General features: G+C 45.9%; 1 protein-coding gene across 1 annotated transcript in view; it reads right to left on the minus strand.

Annotated features, from left to right (window-relative positions):
- The window catches only part of CAPN2 (calpain 2), a 50,586-nt gene extending 34,741 nt beyond the window's left edge, over nt 1-15,845 (minus strand). Inside the window, exons 1-3 of the mRNA XM_090048136.1 lie at nt 15,472-15,845; nt 12,105-12,174; nt 557-675 (exon numbers count right to left, since the gene is read on the minus strand). Of these exons, the coding sequence (XP_089904262.1) occupies nt 557-675; nt 12,105-12,174; nt 15,472-15,708 (426 nt within the window). The 5' untranslated portion in view covers nt 15,709-15,845. The remainder of the gene's footprint in view (nt 1-556; nt 676-12,104; nt 12,175-15,471) is intronic.
- Nucleotides 15,846-25,489: the final 9,644 nt, after the last annotated feature.

Below are 25,489 nucleotides of genomic sequence, written 5' to 3' on the forward strand. Positions count from 1 at the left end.
TCTCTTGTCAGGAAGCAGGACACCTGGCCTCTTCAGGAACGAAATTCCTGCTTCCTCATGCTCAGCCGAGACCTACACCCTTCTTTTTAACCACCCAGACAGATAACAGTTCATTAAACAAGGTTAGTCAAGGTGGTATTAGGGTCAGGGTCAGTCAGGGTGGGCTCCTAGATGAATCCTGCCAAGTAAGAATTCAGAGATGTTTCTGTTCTCTGTTATGGAGTAAGGGTGGTGGGAACGGCCCTTGGTGGAGACTGCAGTCACTCCATGACAGACCATATTGTGTTATATTAAATGACAAACAGTATGATATTACTACAAAATATTGAAGTACATGGTTTCAATTCTTCAGTTGATGTAAATCAGCACAACACCCTTGACTTCAATGGCAATGTGCCAGTTCACACTAGCTGATCTCATCTAATTGGATGCACAGGTACGTATGTCTCTGTGTGTGTGTGCCTGTGTGCGCCTGTGGGTACAGGCATGCACATGCCTTACAAACTTATAGTATTTGACCCTTCAGCAAAAGGCAAGGTCAAGCTTTCCCGAGTACCTGGAAGTGGAAGATTCCTGCATATTTGTTCTGGAAGCTCTGATCTTTGGGAACCACTCGGGCGAGAACCTCTTCATTCAGGGTGAGAGATGCAATGGCTGCCAGGAGCCAGCAGTCACCTGTCAACACAACAGATTTAAAGGTCAAGTAAGAATTTGAGCCACCAAAGAGATTGCACCTCTGCTTCATCCTGTGCTTTGCCTGAGCAGATCAATGAGGCTAATCACCAGGTAATCACATACAAGCAACCAAGTCAAGGCCTAGGATGGGATGAAAATTTTGCTGTGTAGCTTAAACAGAAGTGTGCTGTGGTGATGATGGCAATACTAAGTAATAGCTAACAGGCACAGCCCCTTTCATCCATACATGGCACAGAATTCAATACACTTTACAGAAAAGTACAAACTTTCTGCTGTAGGATCACTTCACTCATCCCTGAAGTGAGGCTGCAGCAGGGATACACACCAGCAGCCTCTACAACCAAGTAAGAGCATCATTAAGATCCAGCTAGACAAAGCCATGGCTGGAATAATCTAGTTGGGGTGGTCCTGCTTTAAGCAGGGGTTGGATTAGATGACCTCCTGAGGTCCCTTCCAACCCTCGCTTTCCATGATTCTATGAACTGATGTTGGTGAAAGGTGCTTGATGGCCAGCTCTGGTGAACCACAGCACGGGTAGCAGCACTGGAAGATTCTGCAGGTGTATCTCAAATCTGATCTACAGACATCACTTTTCGGGGTAGGATTGTAATTCAGACAGCTTGGCCCATTCAGTTCCAGGCTGATCTGCTGCATTTACCAGCTGTGGGCAGCATTTAAACTCTGGGTGCTAGGTACAAAAGTCCCATTTGGTTGGACCCTTCCATGTATTTAGTGAGGAATGAAACCTATTTCAATAGGTACCAAAAAAGAGGATGCTTTCCAGACAATACTGACCAACTGTATAAAGGCATTTTAAGGAAAACTTGCTGTTCTCTGTTTATCTACACTCAGGTTAGGGAACAACATAGGGAAAACCAAATGGTAGCAGCAATAGACACAAGCAGAATCTGTAAGTATGCATGTCTCACTGCATGGGCAAACATAAAACAGAAAAATATGTGTTTTTCTCCCTCCTCTATGGTTCATAAATGACTACTATTGTGCTCCTGTATAAATCAGCCTGCAGAACTGACTTTCGCATGACTCTGATGAGCAGCAGTCTCCTAAATAACATTGATGAACGAAGTCCTTTGATTACAAAGTCCTTATTTGCCTCTGAAAATTCATTGAAGCCTTCTTGCTCCTGGCCAACACTCCAGCCACTGGGACCCAAGAACTGAGAGCCGCCACAGTTTCTGACTGTTACACTCCTGGTCATTCTTTCTGGGACCAAGCCAGAGTACACTGTGTCTGGACACTGGGGCCTAACAATCAACATGGTACTTTTCCAATACAGATGAGCACACACCTGCTGGCTGAGGCAAGGGAGAGGATGGCATCGAAACAAGTACTACATCCCATTTTGAAGGTATGTTAGCAAACAAGCCACTGATTTGACCAGGGTGAAATCACCTCTCTCTGCTGTGACAAACCTTTTAAGCAGTTTGTTAATGTGGTGGTAAGAGCAATAAAGAGCCTGGTGATCCTGCACCACCCAAGAGGAGATACTGCTCCAGGGCTTAGGAAAACACCCCATCTTCTCCTTTGACTGCCCCTCTTGTACTCACTTTTGTTTCTTCCTTCAATCTTTGAGGGAAGGATCAGGTAATCAGGGCTAGAAACTCTCAGGCCTCCTAGTTTCCATTGACAGCTCTGCCACTGCCTTGCTTTAGGACTTTGGGCAAGTCACTTCACTTGTGTACTTTAATTTTTACATCTCTGAATATGTAGCACTTGTGGTCCTGCTTTGCATCCACAGGTTAGAATGAGGCCTAGAAACTAGGGGCATGTCCACACAAGACATTTACTGTGGAGTTAACTAATTAACACCAAAGTAAATCTCAGTATCTACATGCGCAGTACTATTAGACAGGAGTAAACTAATAAACTCTGCACCAATTGTAAATACAAATACCTTATTGCTGTGGAGTTTTTTACTCCACAGCAGTGCATGTGTAGACACTGACGTGCCTGGCTGGGGCACGAGGGTGCTCCAGTGTGGGGGGCTGCCTGCTGGCTAGCCCCACATTGAAGATCTCTTGTGCCCCAGCCAGCCCATCTGCAGCATGTTGAGCTGGGGAGGAGCAGCCCTGGGCTGGCAGGCTAACCCCCAGGTTCCCCTGCCAGCCTGGGCTTCCCAGCTCAACATGCTGTGGTCCCAGGTGCACGTTTAAATGGTGTGCCCAAGTGCATATTATGCTGGAGTTTATTGCTTCTCATTAACTGCACATGTAGATGCACCCTTAGTTGTGGAGGACAAGATGACTGTTGAGACTATGGTGTCCATGGCTCACGATGAGACGAGCCAGCTACAGTAGTGAGTCAGTCAATGTCAGATAGGGCAGTCTGATGACCAGCTGCCTGCCTCCACTGCAGTCAAAGGCTGAGTGACTGCATCTTTTTAACTTTGACCCACCTTGAGTGCTACCTTCTGATGAATTTTTGTAGCACAAAGAGTTTCCTTATGAAAAATGCAGAGACCTTGTAGTTTCCCTGTCACCTCTCATGCAATTTCTCCCTGATGACATCTCACCATGGCTAGACCTGCCTCTCAAGACAGGGATGAAATTTTTCAGATTCTTTTGCAGACTCAGGACCCCATTCCTTTTCCTACTTCCAATCTGAAAGGGATTGAAATGCTAATAAAGCTTCCCAAAAGCCATTTACAAACAGGGCACTCTAACTGTGGAGCCAGCAAGGTTGCTAGGGAGCATCTCTGGCATCTGGGATTTTCTACATTCTTAGTATGCATGACACTTACTCCAGATTAAGCAACAATGAAAAAGAATTTTCCATGAGCGAGCACACAGCACTCATGTCCTCTGCAGCATGCTGCATCTGCTCCCTTCACAAAATGGCAGCTGCCCTTGGAAACCCCTTAGATCAGAGGACAAGAGGATAGGACTTACGAAGAGAGGCTGAGAGCCATGGACTCTTCAGCCTGGAAAAGCGCAGGCTCAGAGGTTACCTGGTGGCTGCCTATAAGTACATCAGGGGTGTGCATCAGGATCTGGGGGAACGCCTGTTCACTAGAGTGCCCAAAGGGCCAACAATGGCCAATGGTCACAAACTCCTCCAAGACCGTTTCAGGCTGGACATAAGGAAAAACTTCTTTACTGTCCAAGTTCCTTGAGGTCTGGAATAGACTGCTGCCAGAGATGGTGCAAGCATCTACTCCGGACGCCTTTAAGAAGCGTCTGGAAGCTTACCCTGCTGGGATCCTTTGACCCTAGGTGACTTCCTGCCCCTGGGGCAGGGGGCTGGACTCAATGATCTTCCGAGGTCCCTTCCAGCCCTAATGTCTATGAAATCTATTAATGGGAGAGTACACAGCAAATCATAAAAGTAATGCAGCCCCAAGAACCACAGAGGCAGAACCAAAGCTGCAGGGCTCCTTTTACCAAGCCCTTTAGGCAAACGAGTGCAGCACTGCAGCCAGGGATCAGAGCAGCCCCACGCCTTCCCCCACACAGCTGACCTGCACAGAACAGCCGTTGTTTCTCCTTCAGTTTTCTACCCAGGAATCCCCAAGTAAACACAGTCACGCGCCTGGAAACTCATAATTGGAAATGAATCCCCAGGGACTCCTTCCACATGGAGGATACTGGTTTTTGCACAAGGCTTGCTTTCTTACCCATCCGATTGGGAGTATGTGGGGGCCCTGCTCACTCTTTTCTATGAAAGCCCCAAAAGTGACAGTATTGAATTAAAATATTATTGGTCCAAAGAGAAAATGGACTCAGAAAAGACAGGATTTAAGGATACGAAAACCTCTCCCTAAAATCCAGGGGGCAACTGGCAGCTACACTTATTTTTTGGCCTATCATCCCTTTTATCATACAAACACACAGTGAAAGAGTTTCTTACCAGTCATGAGAATGGGGGTGAAGACAGTGAGCAGGAGAATAACTGGTGGGGGTGAACTTTTGTCTCTGGAGTGGCTGGCTCATTACAGCTGAGCTGCCCTGCACAGACTAAAACCAGCAGAGCGCTCTCCACCGTCAGCGTTACTTGTCTGTCTCTGCCTGCTCCCCAGACACACAGCTTTTTGGGGACATGGTAGGGAGTAACCCCCTTCCAATAACCCCTTCTAAAAGAGATGTCATTGCCCCTCTGAGTATTTTTTAAAGAAAAAGTCTGAATTTCCTTTCCTTCCTGTAGGGCTTTGGACCCATCGTGTCCACATACCTAGCGGGGTCACCTGCACGGCAATGCAGAGTTGTACATCAAGAGCAGCATTTAGACAGTGAAAACATCCCAGCTTTGGCAATGGAAGTCAGAGCCTTTCTCCTCCAAGCATCCAGTACAAGCCTGATGAGTTGTGCAAGCAACCAGAAGTCACTGTGTGACAGCCAGACAATTGCTTCATGTCCAAATCACCTAAACCTACTGTTTTATATATTTACCAGGATCAGACACATTAGCAGGGAGGCCCAAACCCAAATGGATCAGGGATACCCGAATGCCCACCAAGTGAGGTTTGTGAAAAGGGTTGCATGTGGAAGCTGCACCAGTTTTGCAGAGGTTTCACCCCCAGAGCCCATCAATCGGACGCCTTTTACCAGGACTTAGGGCATGTTGACGGAGCAGAATGAAAGTCTACCCATGCTGGATTTACCCGGATAGTTCAGGTAACAACAGCAGTAAGGGTGCTGCAGCACTGATGTCAGGGTGGGTTAGCCACAAGACTTGTATACCTGCACTGAAGTCTGGGCTACCACAGGACCACTGCTATAATTCCCCAGGCTACCTAGGCCAATGCTACCACAGGTGTACCTACCCACATGGCAACTGCACCTTGACTTTGCTGTGTAGATGCACTCCTACATTCAGTGTCCTTGCATTCAGGAGCTTCACAGTGCTTTAATGAATGTAAATGGGCCAGATCCTGGTACTGTTGAGCGCAGCTGATTTATTTCAGCAGAGCCTTTGGGCTCATAAACTGAAGTCTCATGACACTGTCGTGAAATGCTAGTGTTCCTCCTTGTACTCCACAGGAAAGCAGTACAAATTGACCGAAGTGCAGTAGACCTATCACCTTGTCTACCCCCTGAGCAGTACCTCCTTGCCTGACAGGCTGAATTTGGCATCAAATTCTCCTCTCCGTGGGAGAGGCCAAAAAGGGGAATTCATAGTTCAAATTCCAGCTGGCAGTGCCTTTGGTTTGACCCTCCTCTGCAGTCCCACAAGAAAAATGAGGGGTTTTACCACCCCTCCCAACCCCCAGAGCCTTCCCACCTACACCCCGCCCCCAAGTTGCTCTAAGAGCTGCCTTTGAAGTAAGCTGCAGAGGAGACACTGCAGAGTCTGTCTGCTGAAATTTATACTGGCTTCCTCTGAGGTTTTGGTGCCAGACTCCATGCAGAGCCCAAATTTGTGGACCCTTTTGACATGGACTTCTTAAAAGTCCAGTGGGTGTAATCCAGGGAGACACCACTCTCCCTTTTCCCCTCTCTAAGGTTCACAGCCATCTCAGCACAAGCAGCAGAAAGAATTACAGAGCCTTTCTATGAATGGAAGGCCGAGTACTGGACAGAGGCTCTCCTTGGGCAGAGAATGGTATAACCATTCCAGTTGTCACTGGAAATCTGGGCATGTAACTTAGAGCTCGTATAAGTAAAGATGCTGGTAATGGAGTCTAAAGATTTAACGGTGACAGGAAGCACATACCAGGGACACTGTTGCATAACCTTGGCACCAAAAGAGTATCATCTTGTGCAAGGGTTTAGATAGAGCAGTGGCTGTCAACCTTTTTAGACTCAAGGTACTTCTCCTCAGACTTAAGGCACCCCTTGAAAAATGCCAGCTTGCTTGTTTTTTGACTACAAAAAATAATACACCAATTCATCTGCCGCAAAAAACTCAGAAAGACTGCACCAGGTTGAACCAGTTTTAACACTATAGATTCCTCTTTGAAATCTCTGGGTTTGCACACCGACCTCTGCAGACCCTTGAGAGAATCTCAAGGAACCCGGGTTGAAAATCACCATAGAGAATGTCCCAAGAGATCATGGGGAGTGCCAAGCTGACAGGTACTGTGTGGGATGAACTTGGACCACCTGACACACTTCTAGGGCTGCAGAAATCCTATTATAATCCCACTAGCATTCACCTAACTTCATGGTACAGCCAGAAGAACACACGTTTCTGGATGATGCCCTGGTCATCCGGGAAAATGTGTCCTCCTTGTGGTTCAGGTCCATTCATGCCAGTGCAGGGCGTTCACTGTTAGAAAAACACTAGCAAGTGGTTCTTTTTTCATCATCTTTCCTTCACACTGGTCATGGATTCATAGATTGTTAGGGGCTGGAAGGGACCTTGCAGAGCATCAGGTCGAGCCCTCCTGCTCTAGCCAGGAAGACAGCTGGGATCAAGTGACCCCAGCGAAGTGACTGTCCAATCTGCTCTTGAAAACTACCAGGGTAGGTGACTGCACCACCTCTGGAGGGAGTTTATTTCACAGTCTGGACACCCTGACTGTGAAGGAGTTTTTCCTGGCATTAAGCCTGAAGTGGCCTTCCAGGAGCTTGTATCCATTGGTCCTGGTCTTCCCCAGGGCTGCCCTAGTAAACAGTTGTTCACCAAGCTCCTGATGCACTCCCCTGATATAGTGGCAAGCCACTATCAAGTCCCCTCTCAACCTTCTCTTCTTTAGGCTAAAGAGGCCCAGGTCCCTCAGCTTTTCCTCGTATGGTTTGTCTTCGAAGTCACAGATCATATGGGAGGCTCTTCTCTGGACCCTCTCAAGTGTTTCCATGTCCTTAATGAAGTGCGGTGCCCAGAACTGTTCTCCTTGCCTGTTTTTTTCTACACCTCTTGACTCATCTACTTAGCCCAGAATTCTGACTATACAAAATACCTGCCTTGTGATGATCAACCAATAGTTGTCAGGGTTGTGGTCTGTCCTACAATACGCTCCTCTCACACTGAATATAAAGCACTCAGGAAGCAGAACTTCCCCATGAGTTATTTGGAGGGATTTAGTGGAAGTGTGTGTGTGTGTGTATGTGTGTGTGTTAATCACTTGTTTGAAAGGAAATCACAATAAGCTACTGCAGTTGGGTTTGGCTAGAAAAAAAAGGGATTCTGACCATTTGCTTTTCACGCTGTGCTGGGAAATCCTGAGGAGCCTATTTTGGCAATCCCGTTTGCACTCTCTTCCTTCGGTCCACATGGGATAAGGATAGAGACCTTTTGCCCATCAGTTTAACAAGCACCAGTGCAATGTTAAAGCTCAGATCCACTTGCAATTCTGCACATGCTTGTGAGAAACCGTATCTACGTACAGAAGATTGTTAGCAGAATATTAAAGAAGTACATGAGGCAAGATCCCTGTTAGCAAAGACTCAGTTCTTCATAATGCATTGAATCTGAATACCCCCAAAATATTTTGTCTTACAAGACAAAAAGACAAGGCCCAAATTCTGGACTCTGCTAGAGCTGCTTTAAGTTTCTCTTGTACTCTGACAGAATCATGCTGGCCCTCTGTGGGGAATTCCCCTGGACTCATGCATGCCATGATGCACTCAGCCCTACACCACGCTCCATGCATTTCCTGACACAGGAGCTGCAGAAGGGGATGGGCCAGGAGCACAGGAGGAGAAAAACCCTCAGGGCTTTGTTCTCCAGCTAGTCTGTGCTTTGGAGCAGCTCATAGGCAACTCTGCAAGCCAACTGTGAATTGAAGCAGTGACTGGGACTGCACTGATTTATGACAAGGGCTCCCCCTACAAAGTGTGGGGATTCAGGAGGTTGTGATATAGCTCTGCTAGAGGTCAAGCTTCCGGCCTACAGACTGGAACACAGGCCACCGCACCTCTGTACCCGGTATGCAATATTCTTGGGCCACTGGACCCTCTACATAGACCCATCCCCACAAAATACTTCTAATGAAGAACCCTCCTGTGAACCTTCAGATCTTGATTCAAGCAAAGCACAGTCACAAAATGGCCCTTATTGTGGCTGTAAATGATGATCCATAGTGAACTCTCCAAGGACACTGAAATTACTGGCTGGCTGCTCAAACTTGTTTATGGCATCTTCAAATCCTAATGCATTTGACATTCAATTTCTTCCTCATCTTAGTATCTGCACCAGGCAAGTGTACTGCTGAATGTAGCAGGCAGGTAGAAAAAAAGCTATGTGGGGTGCAGGGCATCAAATGGAATAATTTCAAAGTCTACATACATGCTAGGGCTAAAAAAAAGTCCTAATCAAGAGTTCAGGATGCAGCTGATCAAATAAAGATAGCCTGCAGGCTTGTAACTACTGTCAGGGTGTACAGTCCAACATATTTCATAGATTTCATAGACATTAGGGCTGGAAGGGACCTCGGGAGATCATCGAGGGTTGCAGTGGCTGAACTGGATTGTGACAACTAATGATATATCCCTCTCCCATCAGAAGCACTGGACAGGAACACTCACCTGTGCACATAATATGTGTGTGCTGTAATGCATATTAGATTGGGTCGGCAAGGGGAAATGGATGGCTTCCTCGCAACTCAGTAACCTGAGCACATAAAAACTGTGCATCTAATTCTGTAAATTCACCCTACCATTTCTTGTTCTTTCAAACATTTTTCTAGGGAGGAGATGTGTGTACCTAAGCACAAACGAAAGATACCATATTGTGTATGTCCCATGTTGTGATACCATGGTGACTTCCTCTTGAAAAAAAAATGAAAAAGTGTACAGAGTGAATAAGCTTCCTCTATGCAATAGCCGGTGTTTCCTCTCTTTTGTCATGAGTCACTACATCCCATTTGATGGGTTTCTTAGCAAATACCAGAGCTGATATTGCTAATCTAACTACAATTAACATCATAGCTGTAAGAATGTTTCAATTAAAAAAACCCTCTCTTCCGGAGAGGAGAGGACTAACTAACCCATAGTTGGTAGTTTTAAGTATCTAATAAATTGTAAAACTGGTTTTAGATAGATTTAGAACTGTTTGACTGTTTGTGCCATACTGTGAATACGTAAGGGGAGGCTTCTTCAATTCAAGCAGTAATGCTGCATTTTCAACCTGAGTTCAGTTCTATCACTACGACACTTTATGACATTCTGGATAGCAGTGACGTGCAGCTTAAAACTGTGAAGCCCTGGGTAGTCACAGATTTGCCACAAAGTAACCAACAGTTCTACACAAGAAATGGACAATAAAGACGTTTTCCTGCAGTATTACCTTAAACAGAATAAAAGAAGGAATTCATGTGAAGATAAGGGAAGCCCTGGCTAAATTTTACCCTGGAAGATCCCGCATCAACGAGATTTTCACCCTAAGAATAATCAACGAACCAAGAGCATCAGATGACCAAAAAACACATCATAAACTTCAGAGATTTCAGGACAGCATTTGATTGTCTCCACCATGATTTTGCCTGGGACACTTTAAAGTGTTCTTGTATTCTAACACAAATGATCATCACTGAGGCTTGAGGCCCTGACCTGAACAAATGGCTCAGCACACACACCAATGTCTAACTAGGATGAATTTGCTCACCTTTACTGTTTGGCACTGCAAATGACTATTAGAACAATGAGCATGTGTACAAGCAGTCGATGAGGCTGACAATCAATTTTGAAAAAAAAAAGCACAATTCAGAACTCCTGCTACTCAACCTGAACATTACTTTTAGAACAGCCAGGGTGATACAGCATGCTAGGGTGCTGTGAGATCCTTTTAAGGGTGTTGCAGGCTGCTGCGCAATATTAGCACTGTTAGGTCTGCAAAAACCTGCACACCATCTACAGGATAAACGCTGAGGGTGTGTCCTGATGAGTGTGCATATGCAAGGGTGTGCATTTCCCATGGGACAAATAGCAATGGCACATATTTGTGTCACTGCTATGTGTACCTGGGCATGCCCCTGCACATGCATGCCCCTGCATGGCAAATTGTCCTGAGTGGGGTAGGGGAGGCTGGGACCAGTGCCTGTGCTGGCCCCAGCAGCCTTACCTGAGGTCCTGGGGGGCTTCCTGGGGCAGCAGCAGTGTCGAGCCAGCCACCCAAAGCCTGGCCATCAGCCAGAGCATGGCTCTGGCTAGCCAGGCTCCCTTTCTGGTGGTGCACAGTGCTGTTGCATGCACTGTGCCACTTTTTTAGTGGTGGTTTTTTTGACACTTGGATCTCCTGATGTCAAAAAAACCTGCTGCACTGCTAATTAGTAGCATGGCAAACAGGTACATGTGCTCTGCGTGCACACTGGGGTGCCTCAAATGGGTTTGAGGTGCCATAAACAGCACATGTGCACTCCTCAGGACACACCCAGAGATTTCAAACAGGGATCCATGGTGTCCAAACCATTCTGACCTGCTGTGGGCTTTCTGAGTTCTTTGCAATAGAAGAACTGCTCTGTTATTTTCCATAGTCAAAAAATAAGTGAAAGCTAAGAGCTGGAATTTTTTAACAAGGGATACTTTGAGTCTACAAAGGTTGTGAGCCACTGCTTGAGAAAGTAAAGAAAAATGAGAAAGGAGTCCATTACACACCTTGTTGATAATAAACAGGTTAACAGGGAAACCCAAAAGAAAAAAAAAATCTCTGAGACTGACAAGTGCAAACCTACATTGTCATCCAGTCCAGAACTCTCCTCTATGGGGCTGATCTATAGCAGTTTCAACAGCCTTAGGGGCATCCTGAAGTGACTCGAATACAAAACTCTTACTCCAAGCCTACTACACCTCCTTGAAATAGCCACTCCCTAGACCTTAATCTACCTCTGTAGTTTACCTTGGACACTTCACTCCTGAAACATGCAGGAGCTGAGGTAGTATAAGGCTTGTGGCAGGCACAGCTAGAATAAGCCAGTCCTGAACATGTCAGAAGCAATAGACAGACAGCCCCTTATCTAATTTTTCATCTAAACAAAGGCCTGTTCAGCAATGTTGTGTATGCTATTGTAACTTGTTTTTCTTCATTTTTATGGACTGTGCCTGCTTAGCAAAATGACTCTTTTCCATTTGTACAGTAACCCACTGGTTAAGAAACCCAAAACCCTCCACTGCACATATACTTCCATCTGGGGAGTAGAGGAGAGAAAAAACCACACACAACAGATGTTCTTCACCTTGCTTGAGGCACTGCTCGAAGGTGTTCAGACACAACAGTGATGAGCCCACTACAAGAACTTGTGGCAGAAATTTAGCAGAAGTTAATTCATTCAGTGGTATTGTGTACAACAGAAAGGAAGACACAGTCCTCATCTGGAGCAGCTTTCATGGTCTGGAGCATCTTTTATATGGCCTTTAGTGATGTGATATGAAGAGACATGGGAAAAGGAAAGGAGGGTAGGCAGTGAAAGAGAGAATTTGACAATAATTTAAGAATTCAATGTGAGATGGTGCAATGCAGTACTTGATCATCTATGGTAGCCTCAACTGGAAACTGAACACAATACGTCTTACCTAAGGCTCCTTGGCAGATATCTGTGCGGGTGGCACCTCCAACAATGAACTGAGGATTAGAGCACAGCTCCTAGAAGTGAAATAAATAAAGCATTTGATAAATAGACAGGGTTTGTACCTACACTGGGGGCTTTCATTATCTTTCTCCTTGCAGATAATCCTACTGTATCCATGTACGTGGCCACCAAGTCTTATGGTGATTTCCATTACAATACAACAAAACCACTAAAGGAAGGCAACATCAGAGACATGAAGGAGATCAAGAACAGAGAATGGTACTGATATCACACAACAGAGAGGGGCCATTATATCAACAGGTTTTCACCAAAGATGCCATGCAATTGCTAATCTCCATCAATCCATATACATAGACACACGTTTGTGAACAAATTAACCTGCCCTCTAGTTTTTAATACCACATCTGAAAGACCCCAGTGGAGTTAATTGCAAGGGGCTTCTATGCACTTTGGAATGACTTACAACTGAGTTGGCACTTCTAGTATCTTAATGGGTGTTTGGAGGAAGCTTGAAAGAAACAGGCTGTTTATATCACCAGGTATGGAGACAGAGTAGCATGTTGCACAAATCACTCCCCCTGTTTGCACTCCCTACTTTGCTAAGGAAAGCAGTTTTCTAAGGTGACGCATTATAACTGTGAAATGAATGGGCATTCATTTCTAGTGGTGGAAATTTTCCACAGCTAGAAATGTTTCCGGGAGAGGAAGCAGTACAGGTATCTAGCCTGCAACCATCCCCTCTCTCCTGTCTCTTCACCTTCCTGAGACCAGGGTGATCCCAGTCTAGGGAAAGCATGGGGAGCAATGACTGCTTCAGTTCTCTTGCTCCCAGGGGTACTGGAGCAATGGGGCAAAGTCCCATGCCCACACCTTATACTGGGACCCTGGTGTGAGAGAGCTGGTGGGGAGAAAGCAGCAACTGTTCCTCCCCTCCCAAGAACCTTGGTTTAGAGAAAGCAGGAAGCCTTTTCCCTTCTACTTGACTACTCCTTGGACTAGGAGGAGGCAAGCACCAGCTGCTCCCTTGCCTTTCCTGGTCTAGATGTAGGAAATGTTTCCTCACTGCTCAGCCCTTCCTAGTCCCTGAAGGAGTCAGGTGGCAGTGAAGTGTATAGGCTTTCATTCCCTGGGAGAAATCCTCTCAGGAGTGACCTCTACAGAATCGGAGATGGATTATTGTTTCTCCTGGAACCACCATTTTTGTTTTGGGAGAAACTCTGTGAATGCCTATATGCTCATAGTTTCTACCAGGCCAGCTAAGATTTTCCTGGTAGAAATGTAATGCCTGCATGGGTTGTGGCCTGTACCAAAGCAAACACATTTATCCGGGAATTTTAGGCTGTAAGGCAAAACAGCAGGCAAAGTTTATTTTTTTCCCTCCTGAAGAAACAGAATTCGCCAATGCCCTAGGCTACCAGCCCTGTCACAAAAGTGCCTATGGACTGCATTTTCTAGTTATTGGGCTCCTTCCTGCCTCTGAAGGTTTTTCCATTTGTTCTTGGACTTGTTTCAACGGTCTTTGGACCAAATTCCTTCCTGTTTGCAATTCTTTTGAGTTTAAAATGTGTTATGCAAAGGATAAATCAGGGCCTTTGCAAAGGCACAGAATTGTGACCGACACTTAGAACAGCTTTGTTCAAATGTACTTCTGCAAAGGAGGAGCGCTGAACATGGGGGGCAGAGTACTACTAGGTTGTGGTGTTTTTTTGTTGGGGGAAGATTTGTGGGGGGGGGGGGGCGTTGCCCAGCTGCCTTTCTACATTAGTAAAAGCAGAGGGAAGCATAGCTCAAAAGTGGGGGTGGAGAAGGCAGTGTGACTGGGAAAACTGAATTGAAATCATGGTGACTTACAAAATGGAGGGTGGCAAAAGCAACCCCCATGTGCTTGGGGCACAGGAAAAGTACAAGTTCTGAGAAGCCCGTTGCAACACTTCTAAAACCTGACAGGTTTATTTTACAAGAGACCTCTGGGAGTGCAGAGCTTGGTGCTCAGGGCCGGGATAATTTGCAAGAGCTGAGCACAGATTTATACCTACTTACACCAGCTGTATCCAAACAAATTACAGTCAAGAAAGAAATGCAGACAAATGCAGATTGACTCACATCCCAAAACAGCCAGCTGGCACTAGAAGACTATAAGTCCCTGCACTAGATGTGTGTGCACATGCAGCACTATATATATAGGAAAGCACTGAGGGCACACCGAGAAAAATGAATGTGGTTTTTCTTACATGCCTTTTACTTCCTGGAATAGTTGCACTGAAAATAAACATAACTGGCTGGCTTCAACTACTGGCTTCTAGTTTACAGGAAAAAATATTTACTTGTATTGAGCTCAGGATGAGCAAAGCAGTCGACTAAAATAAGTTTGTGAGCGATTCTCCACTCGCATCAATGTTACCCATGTAGCTCTACTGACTCCAGCAATTACTCTGACTTAAATCTCCTTCAGAAGTGAATCAGGTGCTCGATCGGACTGAACTGAATCTTGCAACAATTCGAAAAAATCCACTGAATCTTCATTTTCATTTTTGTGCCTCAGTATTTAAGTCCTAGGAGTCCCAAATTTCCTACCAATTTTCCAACTACGTTTTTATAACAAAGAGCCTTGGAGAAATCCAAACAAAACCTCTGAGACATCCGAGATTAGCCTGTTTCTATGCATCATGGAGTTCCTAATTTCCTACATCTCCAGGCTCAAGTCCTGGCTGTGTGACAGTGCCACACACCTCACAAGTGCCTCCCTGGGTCCTTTGGCAGCACATTCCTACTGCAGAAGTCAGTACTGTACTTTCTGGCAAACGTTCACAATCAATAGCTAGGTTTTCACTGTGGCGTGCCGCAGCTTAGAGAAGTTGTATTTCTCCTCCAGCAATAGCTGCACATGGGACACAATCAAGTACTGCTATTTATCTGGGGGCCCTTCAAGACAAGGGGACTCTCAGCCTCTGTTTCAGGGCAACATTTTCTATCACTCTGTCAGGTTTTATCTAGTCCTTATCCTGCTAAAAAGGGGCCCAAGATAATAAATACAGATCCAGACCTAAGCCTGGGGCAGTTCTATGCCAGAGGCTGGCTTGGGTGTGGCCCATCAGCAGGGAGAGGGACAAGCCTGAAGACTCAGGTTGGATTCTGCAATGCATCGAGTTATTTCCACACAGTCCTGCCCAGTTTGGTCCATTATACCTGACTTCTCCACCCACAGCAATTGTTCTGACTGAAGGAGGGAAGCCCACTGTCATCACTGCAACCTCCCCCTTTTCAGCCAAGCAAGCAAATACAGTAACTGTATCACTTGGTGTCCACCTTTGATCTCCGTTTCTCCCACCCCACAGGGCCCATTTTCCTACCGTTGGTCTCTTCCATACGATGCCCTGAGTTTTGTATGAATTTGGTCCCAATTCTTTGTACCCCAGAGAAGAGGCAGCTGCAGGGAAGGATGGATCTTGGAAGAGTTTCCCTGCCTCAAGGCACTCCTTCCTCAGCATCTCAAAGTCCTGATTGAGGTATTTAATGGCTTTTTCATTGGAGCCTAAGCCTCTTGCTGTTTCTCTGTCCTTGGCTAATTTAGCTGCAATACCAGACATGTTTGCCTTCTCCTGCTGCTGCTGCTGCGGGTAACATAAAAATGCAAGCCTTCCTGCTGCTCAGCAGAGGGACATCTGAGACATAAAGCAAACAGCAGCAGCAGTGTGTGGAGCCAGACCAGGGAGTGATTCATCAGAGGGAAACAAAAAAGACCCAGCAGTGAAAGCAGGCGTGGCTAGTGCTTAAAGATGCAGCTTCTTCCTGGTGCCCCTCTTGTGATTTGAGTCAGTGGCAGGGTGCCCGGAGAAGTCTATTGTTTCCAGCTGTGTATCTTGCAAGGCAGAATCCTCCTCATTGGGATGCTCCCAACCATAGCCTCTTAAGCAGATTGTCTGGTTTAGAAAGGTTCATTCCCTTAAAGAGGGAGCTTACATGAGCCAATATAATAATCCCCACTCTGTGGAACAGATCCTGGGGTATTTTTGCTCCAAAGCATGGACCTCTGCCATCTGACTTAGTTGTCAGGAAGAGTAGCGATAGGTTCTTAATTTGCCCCGTGTGCCAGCTTGTCAAAGGGGGTCACAACACATTTAGCCACTGCGAGGAACACTTTGACTGCCAGGGAAACTTATTCTGAAGTCCTCAGCAGTTCAAATCCCCTATGGTGTATCACTTATTCATGATCAATGGCATGAGTTGTCAGCAGGAATAAAACCCGGGACTTTGGCACCAGCACACAAGCCTTCATGGTCAAGACCAGAGGTGTCGAAGGTATGGCATATGGGCCAGATCCGGCTCATGAAACCTTATAATCTAGCCTGTGGGTCTCTTGTAGGGGCCAGAAATAAGGATGTGAGATGGGGACCACTGCTGAAGTCTGGAGCATAGTGTTCTAATGGGGACGTCTATCAGCAGTGGAGGGGCAAACAATGAGTGCATGTGGCTCAGGTGCAGGTGGCTAATGCCACCGCTGCTTGCCCTCCCACCAGAGGTAAGCCTGGATCCAGCCCAGGAGGAGCCCTGCAGTTCAAAACCAGCCTGGGGGTCATGAGTCTGACATCCCTGATAAATGCGATATATGCAGATTGTATGGAATATGAAGCCTTTGTTTTCTGCATTTTACTCTGAACAAGTTTGCACTTGAAAAGGAATGGGCCATTCCTGTATTCAGTATTTTACCTTGGGCTCTTTGGGAACTGAAGCCTCAATCATTAATAAATGATTCCTCCTGACATAAATAAATCTTTCCTCCTGACAGGGTATGAAATGTTTGAAGGGAACGTTGAATCTTTTCTACCAATGCTCTGCAGAATACCCAGGAAAAACAGCAAACTGAATGTTTACTATGCAAATAGCATGCAGAACCCCTCTCCCCTCTCTCCACCCTGCCCCCCACAAGCAATGCATTGTTCTGTTGTCTTTCCTGCAGTCCCAGATGGCAAGATCTTTGCAATTACCTCTATTATAGTTAATTACATTATTGCCTAAAGATCACGATCCCATTGTGCCAATCACTGTACAGGACAGTCCTTACCCTAGAAAGCCTAAAATCTAAATAGAGAAGATGGAGGAAGGATCTACATTTTACAGGTAAGGCAACTTAGGCAAGGAGACATTGATGTGCTTTGCCCAAGATTATACAAAGTCTATGGTGGAGCCAAGAAATTAAGCTTTGATTCATGGATCCTAACCCAGTCAGTGCTCTGCACTCTTCTACATACTGTAATGCAATGAATGAAGGCCCTCTGCTGTTCTGGCTCTCAAGTCATTGGCTCCTAGTGCTGCCAGGTCATGTGGATTTAGTTTGCTAAATCACAAGCAAGTCCAGCATACCCAATAGAGAAGTATTTTTTTAAATTTAATTTGTATCTGAGGCCAAATTAGCCAAAACTAATTCCAAATCCAAGAGTCCAGAACCATAAATGACCCTACTACTGGCAAATATCCTCCACCCGCACCTGGGGCTTCAGTTGTTTCCTAAACGTTTGGTGGGCACCCTAAGTGCAGGCCCAGGCCTGGAGGCTTAGGGTTCAGATGCCCCCAAGTTTTGCTTGCCCTCAGCCATAAGGTCCTGGGAGCAAGCAAGAGAGGAGACTTCTATTTCCATACACGGGGCTTAAAGCTGCTGCACCTCAGTGGGTACTGAACCAGCCAGAAGAGCAGCTCTCCTGCCAAGTTGTTCAGGAAAACTGCCCTCTTGCACCCAATAGAGAAGTTTGTTTCTTTGTTTTTTGTAAAAATCTCTGTCTCTGTCTCTCTCTCTGTCTCTCTCTCTCTATATATACATATATGTATATAAGATTATATATCTACACTCCTCATATCACACCACAAAAAGAAAAAAAAAAACCCTTCACCTGTTCCAAAAACCGCACCCATGCACCCGTACAAAGGCCCACTGGCCACCTGAACCCATTACAATAGTCGCATCGTGTGCAACACACACCAAAACAAAAAGCATATCCTGGTCCCTCAGACCAGGCAACATGTCCTTTCCATCCCTGCTCTGCTTGTGGAATCACATACTCAGTTCAAGTGTCTTCTCTGTTGCTGTCACTCCAGCTCCTGATAGAGGACCCACTGTGGCGGTCGCTGTCCTCTGTTCCGCTTCTCCCATTCTCTTCTTTGCTGCCACCGCCCCCTTCTTTGCTTGGGGCACGTTGGATGATCCTGTGCCGTGTGTCTCTGTGCCAGGTGACTTCAGCAGCATCCTTTCCATCCTCTACTACCAATTTTTGATAGTAGGTCTGGAGTTTACTCAGAGCCATTTTCATGTAGCCCGCTACCTCTACGTCCATTTGCCTGTGCAACAGGAGGTTCCTGGCCTTCCAAAGGGCGCTCCTGATGCAGGATACAAACTGGTTGAAGCAGGGTGATGGGACCCAATAGAGAAGTATTACATCAACATAAAGACGATGCTTAGGCAGTGGGTATCATGACTACTGTCCCACTCTGAACAACCACTCTCAGGTCCCTCACAAGCAGCTCATCACCATATTGGGGGTATGTATATCCTACTTTGTGCAGCACTTATCAGTGCTATGGGCTCACTTCTGTGCACCCTGTGCAATCATATTGACAGTGGAGGTTGCACACAGAAATCAGCCTTGTGAAGAACAACAGTAAAAGACTCCAGCCCTCACCTGTCTTTAAGCAGATCCACCGTCCAAGGACTGTTTTGTTCACCCCTTCTGCAGCCTGAATCACAAACCCTGGTGGGTGCGGCGACTGTAAAATTCCACTTAGAAGGACAGCTGCTTGGGTGAGTACAGGGTGGTGGCACTAGAATAAAGTGTCACCTGGCTCTTTCAAAATGTTTCTTTTGTCTTTCAGGGGAAAAAATTATCAAGCCAACCAATAAAACCCATTCCAGCTCACTTTGTCCTTGCTTTCCTCACGTACAGATCTCATGGTTTAAGTGTTATCAGCTGTTCACACTTATTCCTTCACTCCTGAGCCTGAATCTTACCACATACACAGGGTCCAGGAAAGCAGACTTTGGTCAGGCAAAGCCCCTGTGGGAGCCAAGGGAAGTTTTACATGAATGAGATCACATTACTGCCCTGGCCTCCAGTGTCTACAGCAGCTGCTGCAACTAAGAAAACCCATAGAAGAGCAATACAACCTCCTAGAAAGGGGCAGTTTGTTTGAATCACTCACACAGTTTGGAGAGTGACAACGTTAATGAACTTTGGCTTGCTTCAGATCCATTGTTATCCCTTCAATTCAACTCAGAATTAAGCCGGTTTGTGCTGTCTTTTTTCAGGCTTATGAAAAAGCACTTCACGATACCCAGCCCAGCTGCTAGTGAGGTGGAGCCCAGGGTTTCCTGCCCCCGCCTGCCTGAAAGATGAGTTGGAGCATAGAAGGGCTGGGAGGGGTCACCAAATTCCAGAGTTATTTTTCCCTTTTGAAAGCTTGTGCAGATTCATTTTTTCCAGGCCATAGCACCACTGCTGGCCAGCTGAGCTGCCAGCATTCCCCAGAGGAGGGAGTAACTTGTGATGGTTACCAAAGGAGCTTGAGAGGACAACTGTACAGCCACAGCTAGTCTGTAACCAGGGCCCAAGAAACCAGTCACAGTGGATTTTTATTTGTAGAATGAGAAAAGCAGTGGAATTAAATTCAAAGAGGCCAGTCTCTCGCGGTCTCCCATGAGGCTAGCACGAGGTATTCTGCTGTACTAGGCAGTTCCTTTGGAAAGCTGCCCTGGCATAACAGCTGGCTTGAGCCAGGCTGCTGCAGTAACTCCTTGCTGTTGCTGTTGGTGCACAGATAGGTAGGCCTGGCTAGATTACTGTCCCTCCTTGATAAGGGTAGGCTGCCTGAGCTGCCCTGCTCATGCAACATGCAGATTCCCAGCTGCTTTACTGATTCCTCTGAACACTGTGGGAGCGATGTCATTGAAGGCATTGAGCTCCCTGCACACAAAGGACACTTTTACATGTAAGGGGGGTTTAGTCCTTAGGGTTGCATTCTATGCCCCCTACATTGAAATGGTGGGTTTTTAACTGAAACCCACCATTTCAATTTAAGGGTTTCCGTCACTGTTATGGCAAGGGGCCTGAACCATTTTTTTTTTGGCAGATCATCCCTGCAGCCAGGGGGTGAGCTGCTGGTAGGCTGAGTGGCCCCCGAGCTGTAGGAGGTCCCGGTCCTCCCCTCCACAGTGGCACTGCCCACTGGGGCTGCCTGGGCAGGCTGCTCGGAGGCAGCACCCGACCCAATCAAACTGTTCCCTGACCCCGAGCTGGGACAGCACCTGGACTGCTCACAGCCAGCCCAGGCAGCCCAGGTGCCTGCTGAAGGCAGAAGCAGTGAGGGGCCCAATCCTTTTTTTTTTTGGTGGAGTCTGCCTGTCTCTCCCGCAGCTGGTACCAAGCTGACTAATAGCTGCAACACACCATGGCAAACTAAACAACATCAGAATGTAGTTTAGTTTACAATGATGCAAACTCATTTAAAATCCCCCAAACTCCTGCATGTGTACAGTGTGACAAGCCACACACAGTGACATTTTTGCTGTGTCTACATGGTAATGGTGTCACATGTACAAGTGCCCAAAAGCTGTGGTGGGAAGGAAGCACCTAGACTTGAGACATACCAGTGCAGCTGCTAGGGCTCCTGACTGCTGGTACATGTGTGCTGGGGAAGGGTTCCTGCTGTGATCTGGTTCATCTTTAACACAGTGTACCACCTGGTTCATCTTCCAGAGGAAAGTTCATTTCATCAGGTTCCTGTCTCTGTTGTAGCCAAATCCAGTGAAAGTTCAGAGGGAAGTGTGAGCTCTTATGTACTGAGAAATTGCAGAGACCCCCATGGGATCAACTCAACCAACTTGGTCCTTCCAGAGGGAATCTGTGTAGAGGCATGTCTTGAGAACCCTAGGGTGGAGGGGCACAATATTTAGAAGATAGCCCTGTACACCTCTCACAGGAAGAAGCCTGCCTCAAAAAAACCCCAAACACTGCCTGCAATCAGCCTTTTTTCTTTTTGATGTGTTTAAATGCCAAATGTACACAGGGACAGATTAATGCATAGGCAAACTAGGTATATGCTTAGGCTCCCTAAACTGTGCCCAGTCCTTCTCTCCACAGCGGTGGTGCACATGGCCCCCTCCCCCTCCCTTCCTTTCCCTTCCCCTCCCCTCCCCTCCCCTGGCCTTGCAGCCAAGTGGCTGCTTCCTTAGCAGTGGCTCTGAGCCCTGTTCCCCATGGGCAGCAGCACCAGGGTGAGGAGGGGGATCTTGACCAGCCCAGGGCCCATGAGTTTGTTTGCCTAGGGCCCACTAAAGGGTTAATCCAGCCCTGAATGCACAGGCTGTTCTTTAGTTGTGTTCAGTTGACATATCACACAGAGACATGTAAAAATCTTCCATATCAATCCCCCAGCCCCAGGTATTTACATTTGTTATGCTGAAGGAACCAAAGGGAAAGGGAATTAAACCTGTAAGGGCAATGCCAAGATAACAGATCTTACTGAATGTAACAAAGTTGTATGCACCCATTTTAACAAGCCCTTGCATTGACTCCATGGCTACTACTTAACTGCACCCTGCAGCCACTGGGAAGTGCACAGCACCAGCAGGAACAGAACACAGATCCTCCTAATCCAAAATTACAGGTTCTTCCTGCTGCTGCATTAGCCTGTACCAAGATAGGGCCTAGAACACACCATTGAGCAAGCCTATTTCCAAATAGAAGAGGTCAACAACACACAAGAGCGACGACTTTACATTGGTAGTGAAGGAGAACTAATAAATAATTAAAACGGAAAATCAATTATTAGATGGCAGACCAAATCTGGGCTCTAGCAGGCGGGCATACATTAATTTCTCTGTAATATCCTGCTGTCCCCCGTTACATTTCTTTACCTCTTTGACCTTCTCTAGCATGGTCTGAGATCAGCTATCCTCTTTGCCCTTGATCATGCACTAATGAGTCCTTAGATGTGTAAAGTGTGCACACTGATGGCTAAAAATGAAATATGCTAACAGAATATGGAAAGTATGACAACCACAGGAAAACCAATCAACAATGCCCAAAGATAAAAAGTCATCACAGAGAAAAAAGGTACAAAAGAAGGAATTTCAGAGCAGCAAAGGGTCCCCAAGGGGGGAACCCAAGGCCACTATGGACAAAGGGCATACCACCAGCCCATCTCACACATCCCACTGGGGAGTGTGGGCCTCCGCTTCCAACCTCCAGGCTACTGACATCTGCAAGAATAGTGTGGAGATCCTAAAAGGGAAAGTGTTAACAACTTGTTAAGACAGAAAGGTGTTTATGAAAACTCAGTGTAGCTGTGTAAACAGAGAGTTAGTGCTGAGAAGTTATTCTGAGTTAGAGTGAAAATAACGGGTCTTATCAGGGGTGCCTACTGGGTTTTTTTTTGTTTTGCAGATATGTGGTTTTGAAGTTCTTTTTAGGACTGAAAGGTTTCCCAAAAGATTGTGTGTGGTTTGTGTAGCTTTGCTGTCAGAGAAAGAGACACAGTTTTGTTGGACTGGCTTGCTGAAAAAGCAAAGCCAGAAGGGGCCATGAACAAGCACAGGTTGTGAAGCCTGCAGCCCAGGAAGGATACAGTTAAAGCAGTGCCATCAGAGTTAAAAGATCTGTCAAGGGGAAGAAAGGCTGGGAGCTAAGGGAAACCTACAGGGTGAATGTTAAAATCCAGAGAAAGTGTGAAAACTTCAAAAATATGCTTAAAAGTAAAAAAATCTATGAAAGGGCTTTAAAAAAACAAACACGAGTCCAAAAAGAAGCTGAAAGATGGAGCCAAAGAGCAGAGCCCAGCCAAAGGTCATAAAAGCATAAAAAGCCAGGAACTCACAGTCTGAAAGGTGTATAATGCAGAGTCAGTAATTTGTAGCTCAGACGGGGTCAGAAAAGAATAAAACCAGAAGGGTCCAAAGGCTTAAAGTGAGGCTGAAAAAAGAGAGAGAAATCTGATGAAAGGTCTAACAGCCCAAAGGGGGCTGAGTACCAGTAGGGTTAGAGAGCCAGAGGTCTTCAGCCCAGAAAAGGCAAGTGTTAGCAGGGTCAGGGGCCAAGGTCTCACTGGCCCAAAAGTGGGGCCAGGATCCAAAAAGTTGTTGAAGTCCGGAGAACATAGCTGTCCTACACTGAGCCCTAAAAGACCAAAGGGTCTGGCAATCTAGAGGCAAGGCCCTAAAAAGTCAAAAGGTTAAAAAAACCCACTGTTAAAACTGCCAAAGCTGGAAGCCTAAAATCTCAACTAGCCAGAGGAGGGGCCAAAGAGCCCAAAAATAAGAGACTGTGCCCATAAAGGGTAAAAATAACCAGGGCAGAAGAGCCTAAAAATTGGTCCTGGGTAAGACCTAAAAACTACAGCCTCCTGGGACTGGTTAATGTGGTAAAACTACCTGTGGTGGGGTAGTCCCCACAAAATGCCACATGTTGCCACCCCAGGAAAAGGCAAGTATAGGGTGCCTAAAAACCCTAGCTCCCACTGCCTTATGGGTTACCCATTGATGGAAAAAGATTAGGGGACACATACCCCAACAAAAAACCCTTGCTGAAGGCCAAGAAAAAAAGATGCATGGCAGGGGGCTTGGAGCACTTGTCACTTTGAGGGAAAAAAAAACTGCTAAAAAAACAGCCTCTGCAAGAAGCTATGAAAGAAATCTCTGAATAAGCTCCAGCATGGCAAGGGCCAGGACAAAGCCAGCCACAGTGACAAAAGTGATTCCATGACCTGAACTAACCTAAAGGGGGCTAAGCCTCTCCCTGTTCAGTTTTATGTTTTGCAAAATGTGAACCACTGCTGAAGCATCAAAAAGTTTGCTTGGTACAAAAAAGTATGCACAGTAACTGTGTTTTGCTGTGTTTGTAAAATGCTATTGATGTAAGTGGTTGTAATATTAACTACATAATAAGATATAAAATATCTGCAAAGTGGCTACAGAAAATGGTGCATCATGTAAAGTATTGTCTCTAAGGCCTCAAAAAATTCAGCCATGCCAAAGATCAAAAAGGCTGAATTAACCATCCTTTCGTTGGTTTTCTTTTGTTTCTTTTGCTTTGCTTGTGCTAGATATGTAAGCTTTAAGCTTTACGCTTTTTATAGTAGGACTAGTAATGTAAGCAGGTTAATTAATTCTCAGAATTTGTGCAAAATTCTAAAACAAGTAAAATGGTGGGACCCCAATGAAAACCAGACATGCTGTTTGTACAGAAAGGGCCTTAACCCTTGGCAGTTCTCCAGCCTTTTGCAGGATGAAAGGATACTGGTAGTGCTACAATGGCACCAAGCCATCATGAGCAGTCTGTTTAGAATAACAAAAAAAGTATTGTCCATTGCACAGGAGGGATAAAATTGCCAGAAACATGTCTGGTCCCAAAATTCTGACCATGGGATGTCTCTCTGGTCTAAACAGCCATCTTAACAATCATAAAGAATCTGATTGCTAAGTGAAATGCTACCTGAAATGAGGAGTAAAAGGTTTAATAGGCATCTTGGGCCATACATTCCCCAGTCCCAGTATGGAAGGCCTGCCTAAATCTAATTGGCTAAAACTCAGTTGCCAGGTTAGGAAATGCTGAGGCCAAAAACTGAGTCAAAGGGGGTATGGAAAATATTTAATCAATGGTTAAGGGTTCATTACAACATCCAGCACATTGGAGTCCCTAATCACAAATGCCATCATACTTTTCCTGGGATGACTGGTACAGGCCCTCCCCACAAATCTCATAAACATTCCAGGTAATTCCCTTAACTATGCTTCATATATTGTGTGAAGGTTTAAGACCTTCAAGGAGGGGATTGATGGCTAAAAAATGGCATTTAAAGGTTTGATTTTGGGAATTGGCTTGTAGGTAAAGTAAATATGCATTAAAACAATGGTCCAGGGCAACGGCAAGGGTTAATTAATTTCTAAAAGCCTGTTTGTTACAGTTTTGTCAAGGCCCATTGTGTCTGATACAATCAAGCAGCAAGCAAACACACAGGCTGAGAAACTGAAGACATGTACCACACTGTTCCATAACATAAAATAAGGGGCTCTGCTGCACTGACCAGGTCACAGTGCCCTTGGAATTTTCAGCTTTGGTAATTGAACTAAATTAGCAGAAACTGGAAAGAACCAAATTAGAATGTATGTAGGTAATGGGTTTGTAAGATAAAGAAATATGCTATCAGAATAGAATGTGGAAAGTATGACGACCACAGGAAAACCAATCAACAATAAAAAGATAAAAAGTCATCACAGAGAAAGAAAGATACAAAAGAAGGTATTTCAGAGCAGCAAAGGGTCCTCAAGATGGGAACCAAAGGCTGCTATGGACAAAGGGCATAACACCAGCTTGTCTCACCCCCCCC

Source organism: Crocodylus siamensis, chromosome 1 (genome assembly GCF_052110815.1).
Source record: "Crocodylus siamensis isolate JL-2025a chromosome 1, ASM5211081v1, whole genome shotgun sequence".
Lineage (NCBI taxonomy): Eukaryota > Metazoa > Chordata > Crocodylia > Crocodylidae > Crocodylus > Crocodylus siamensis.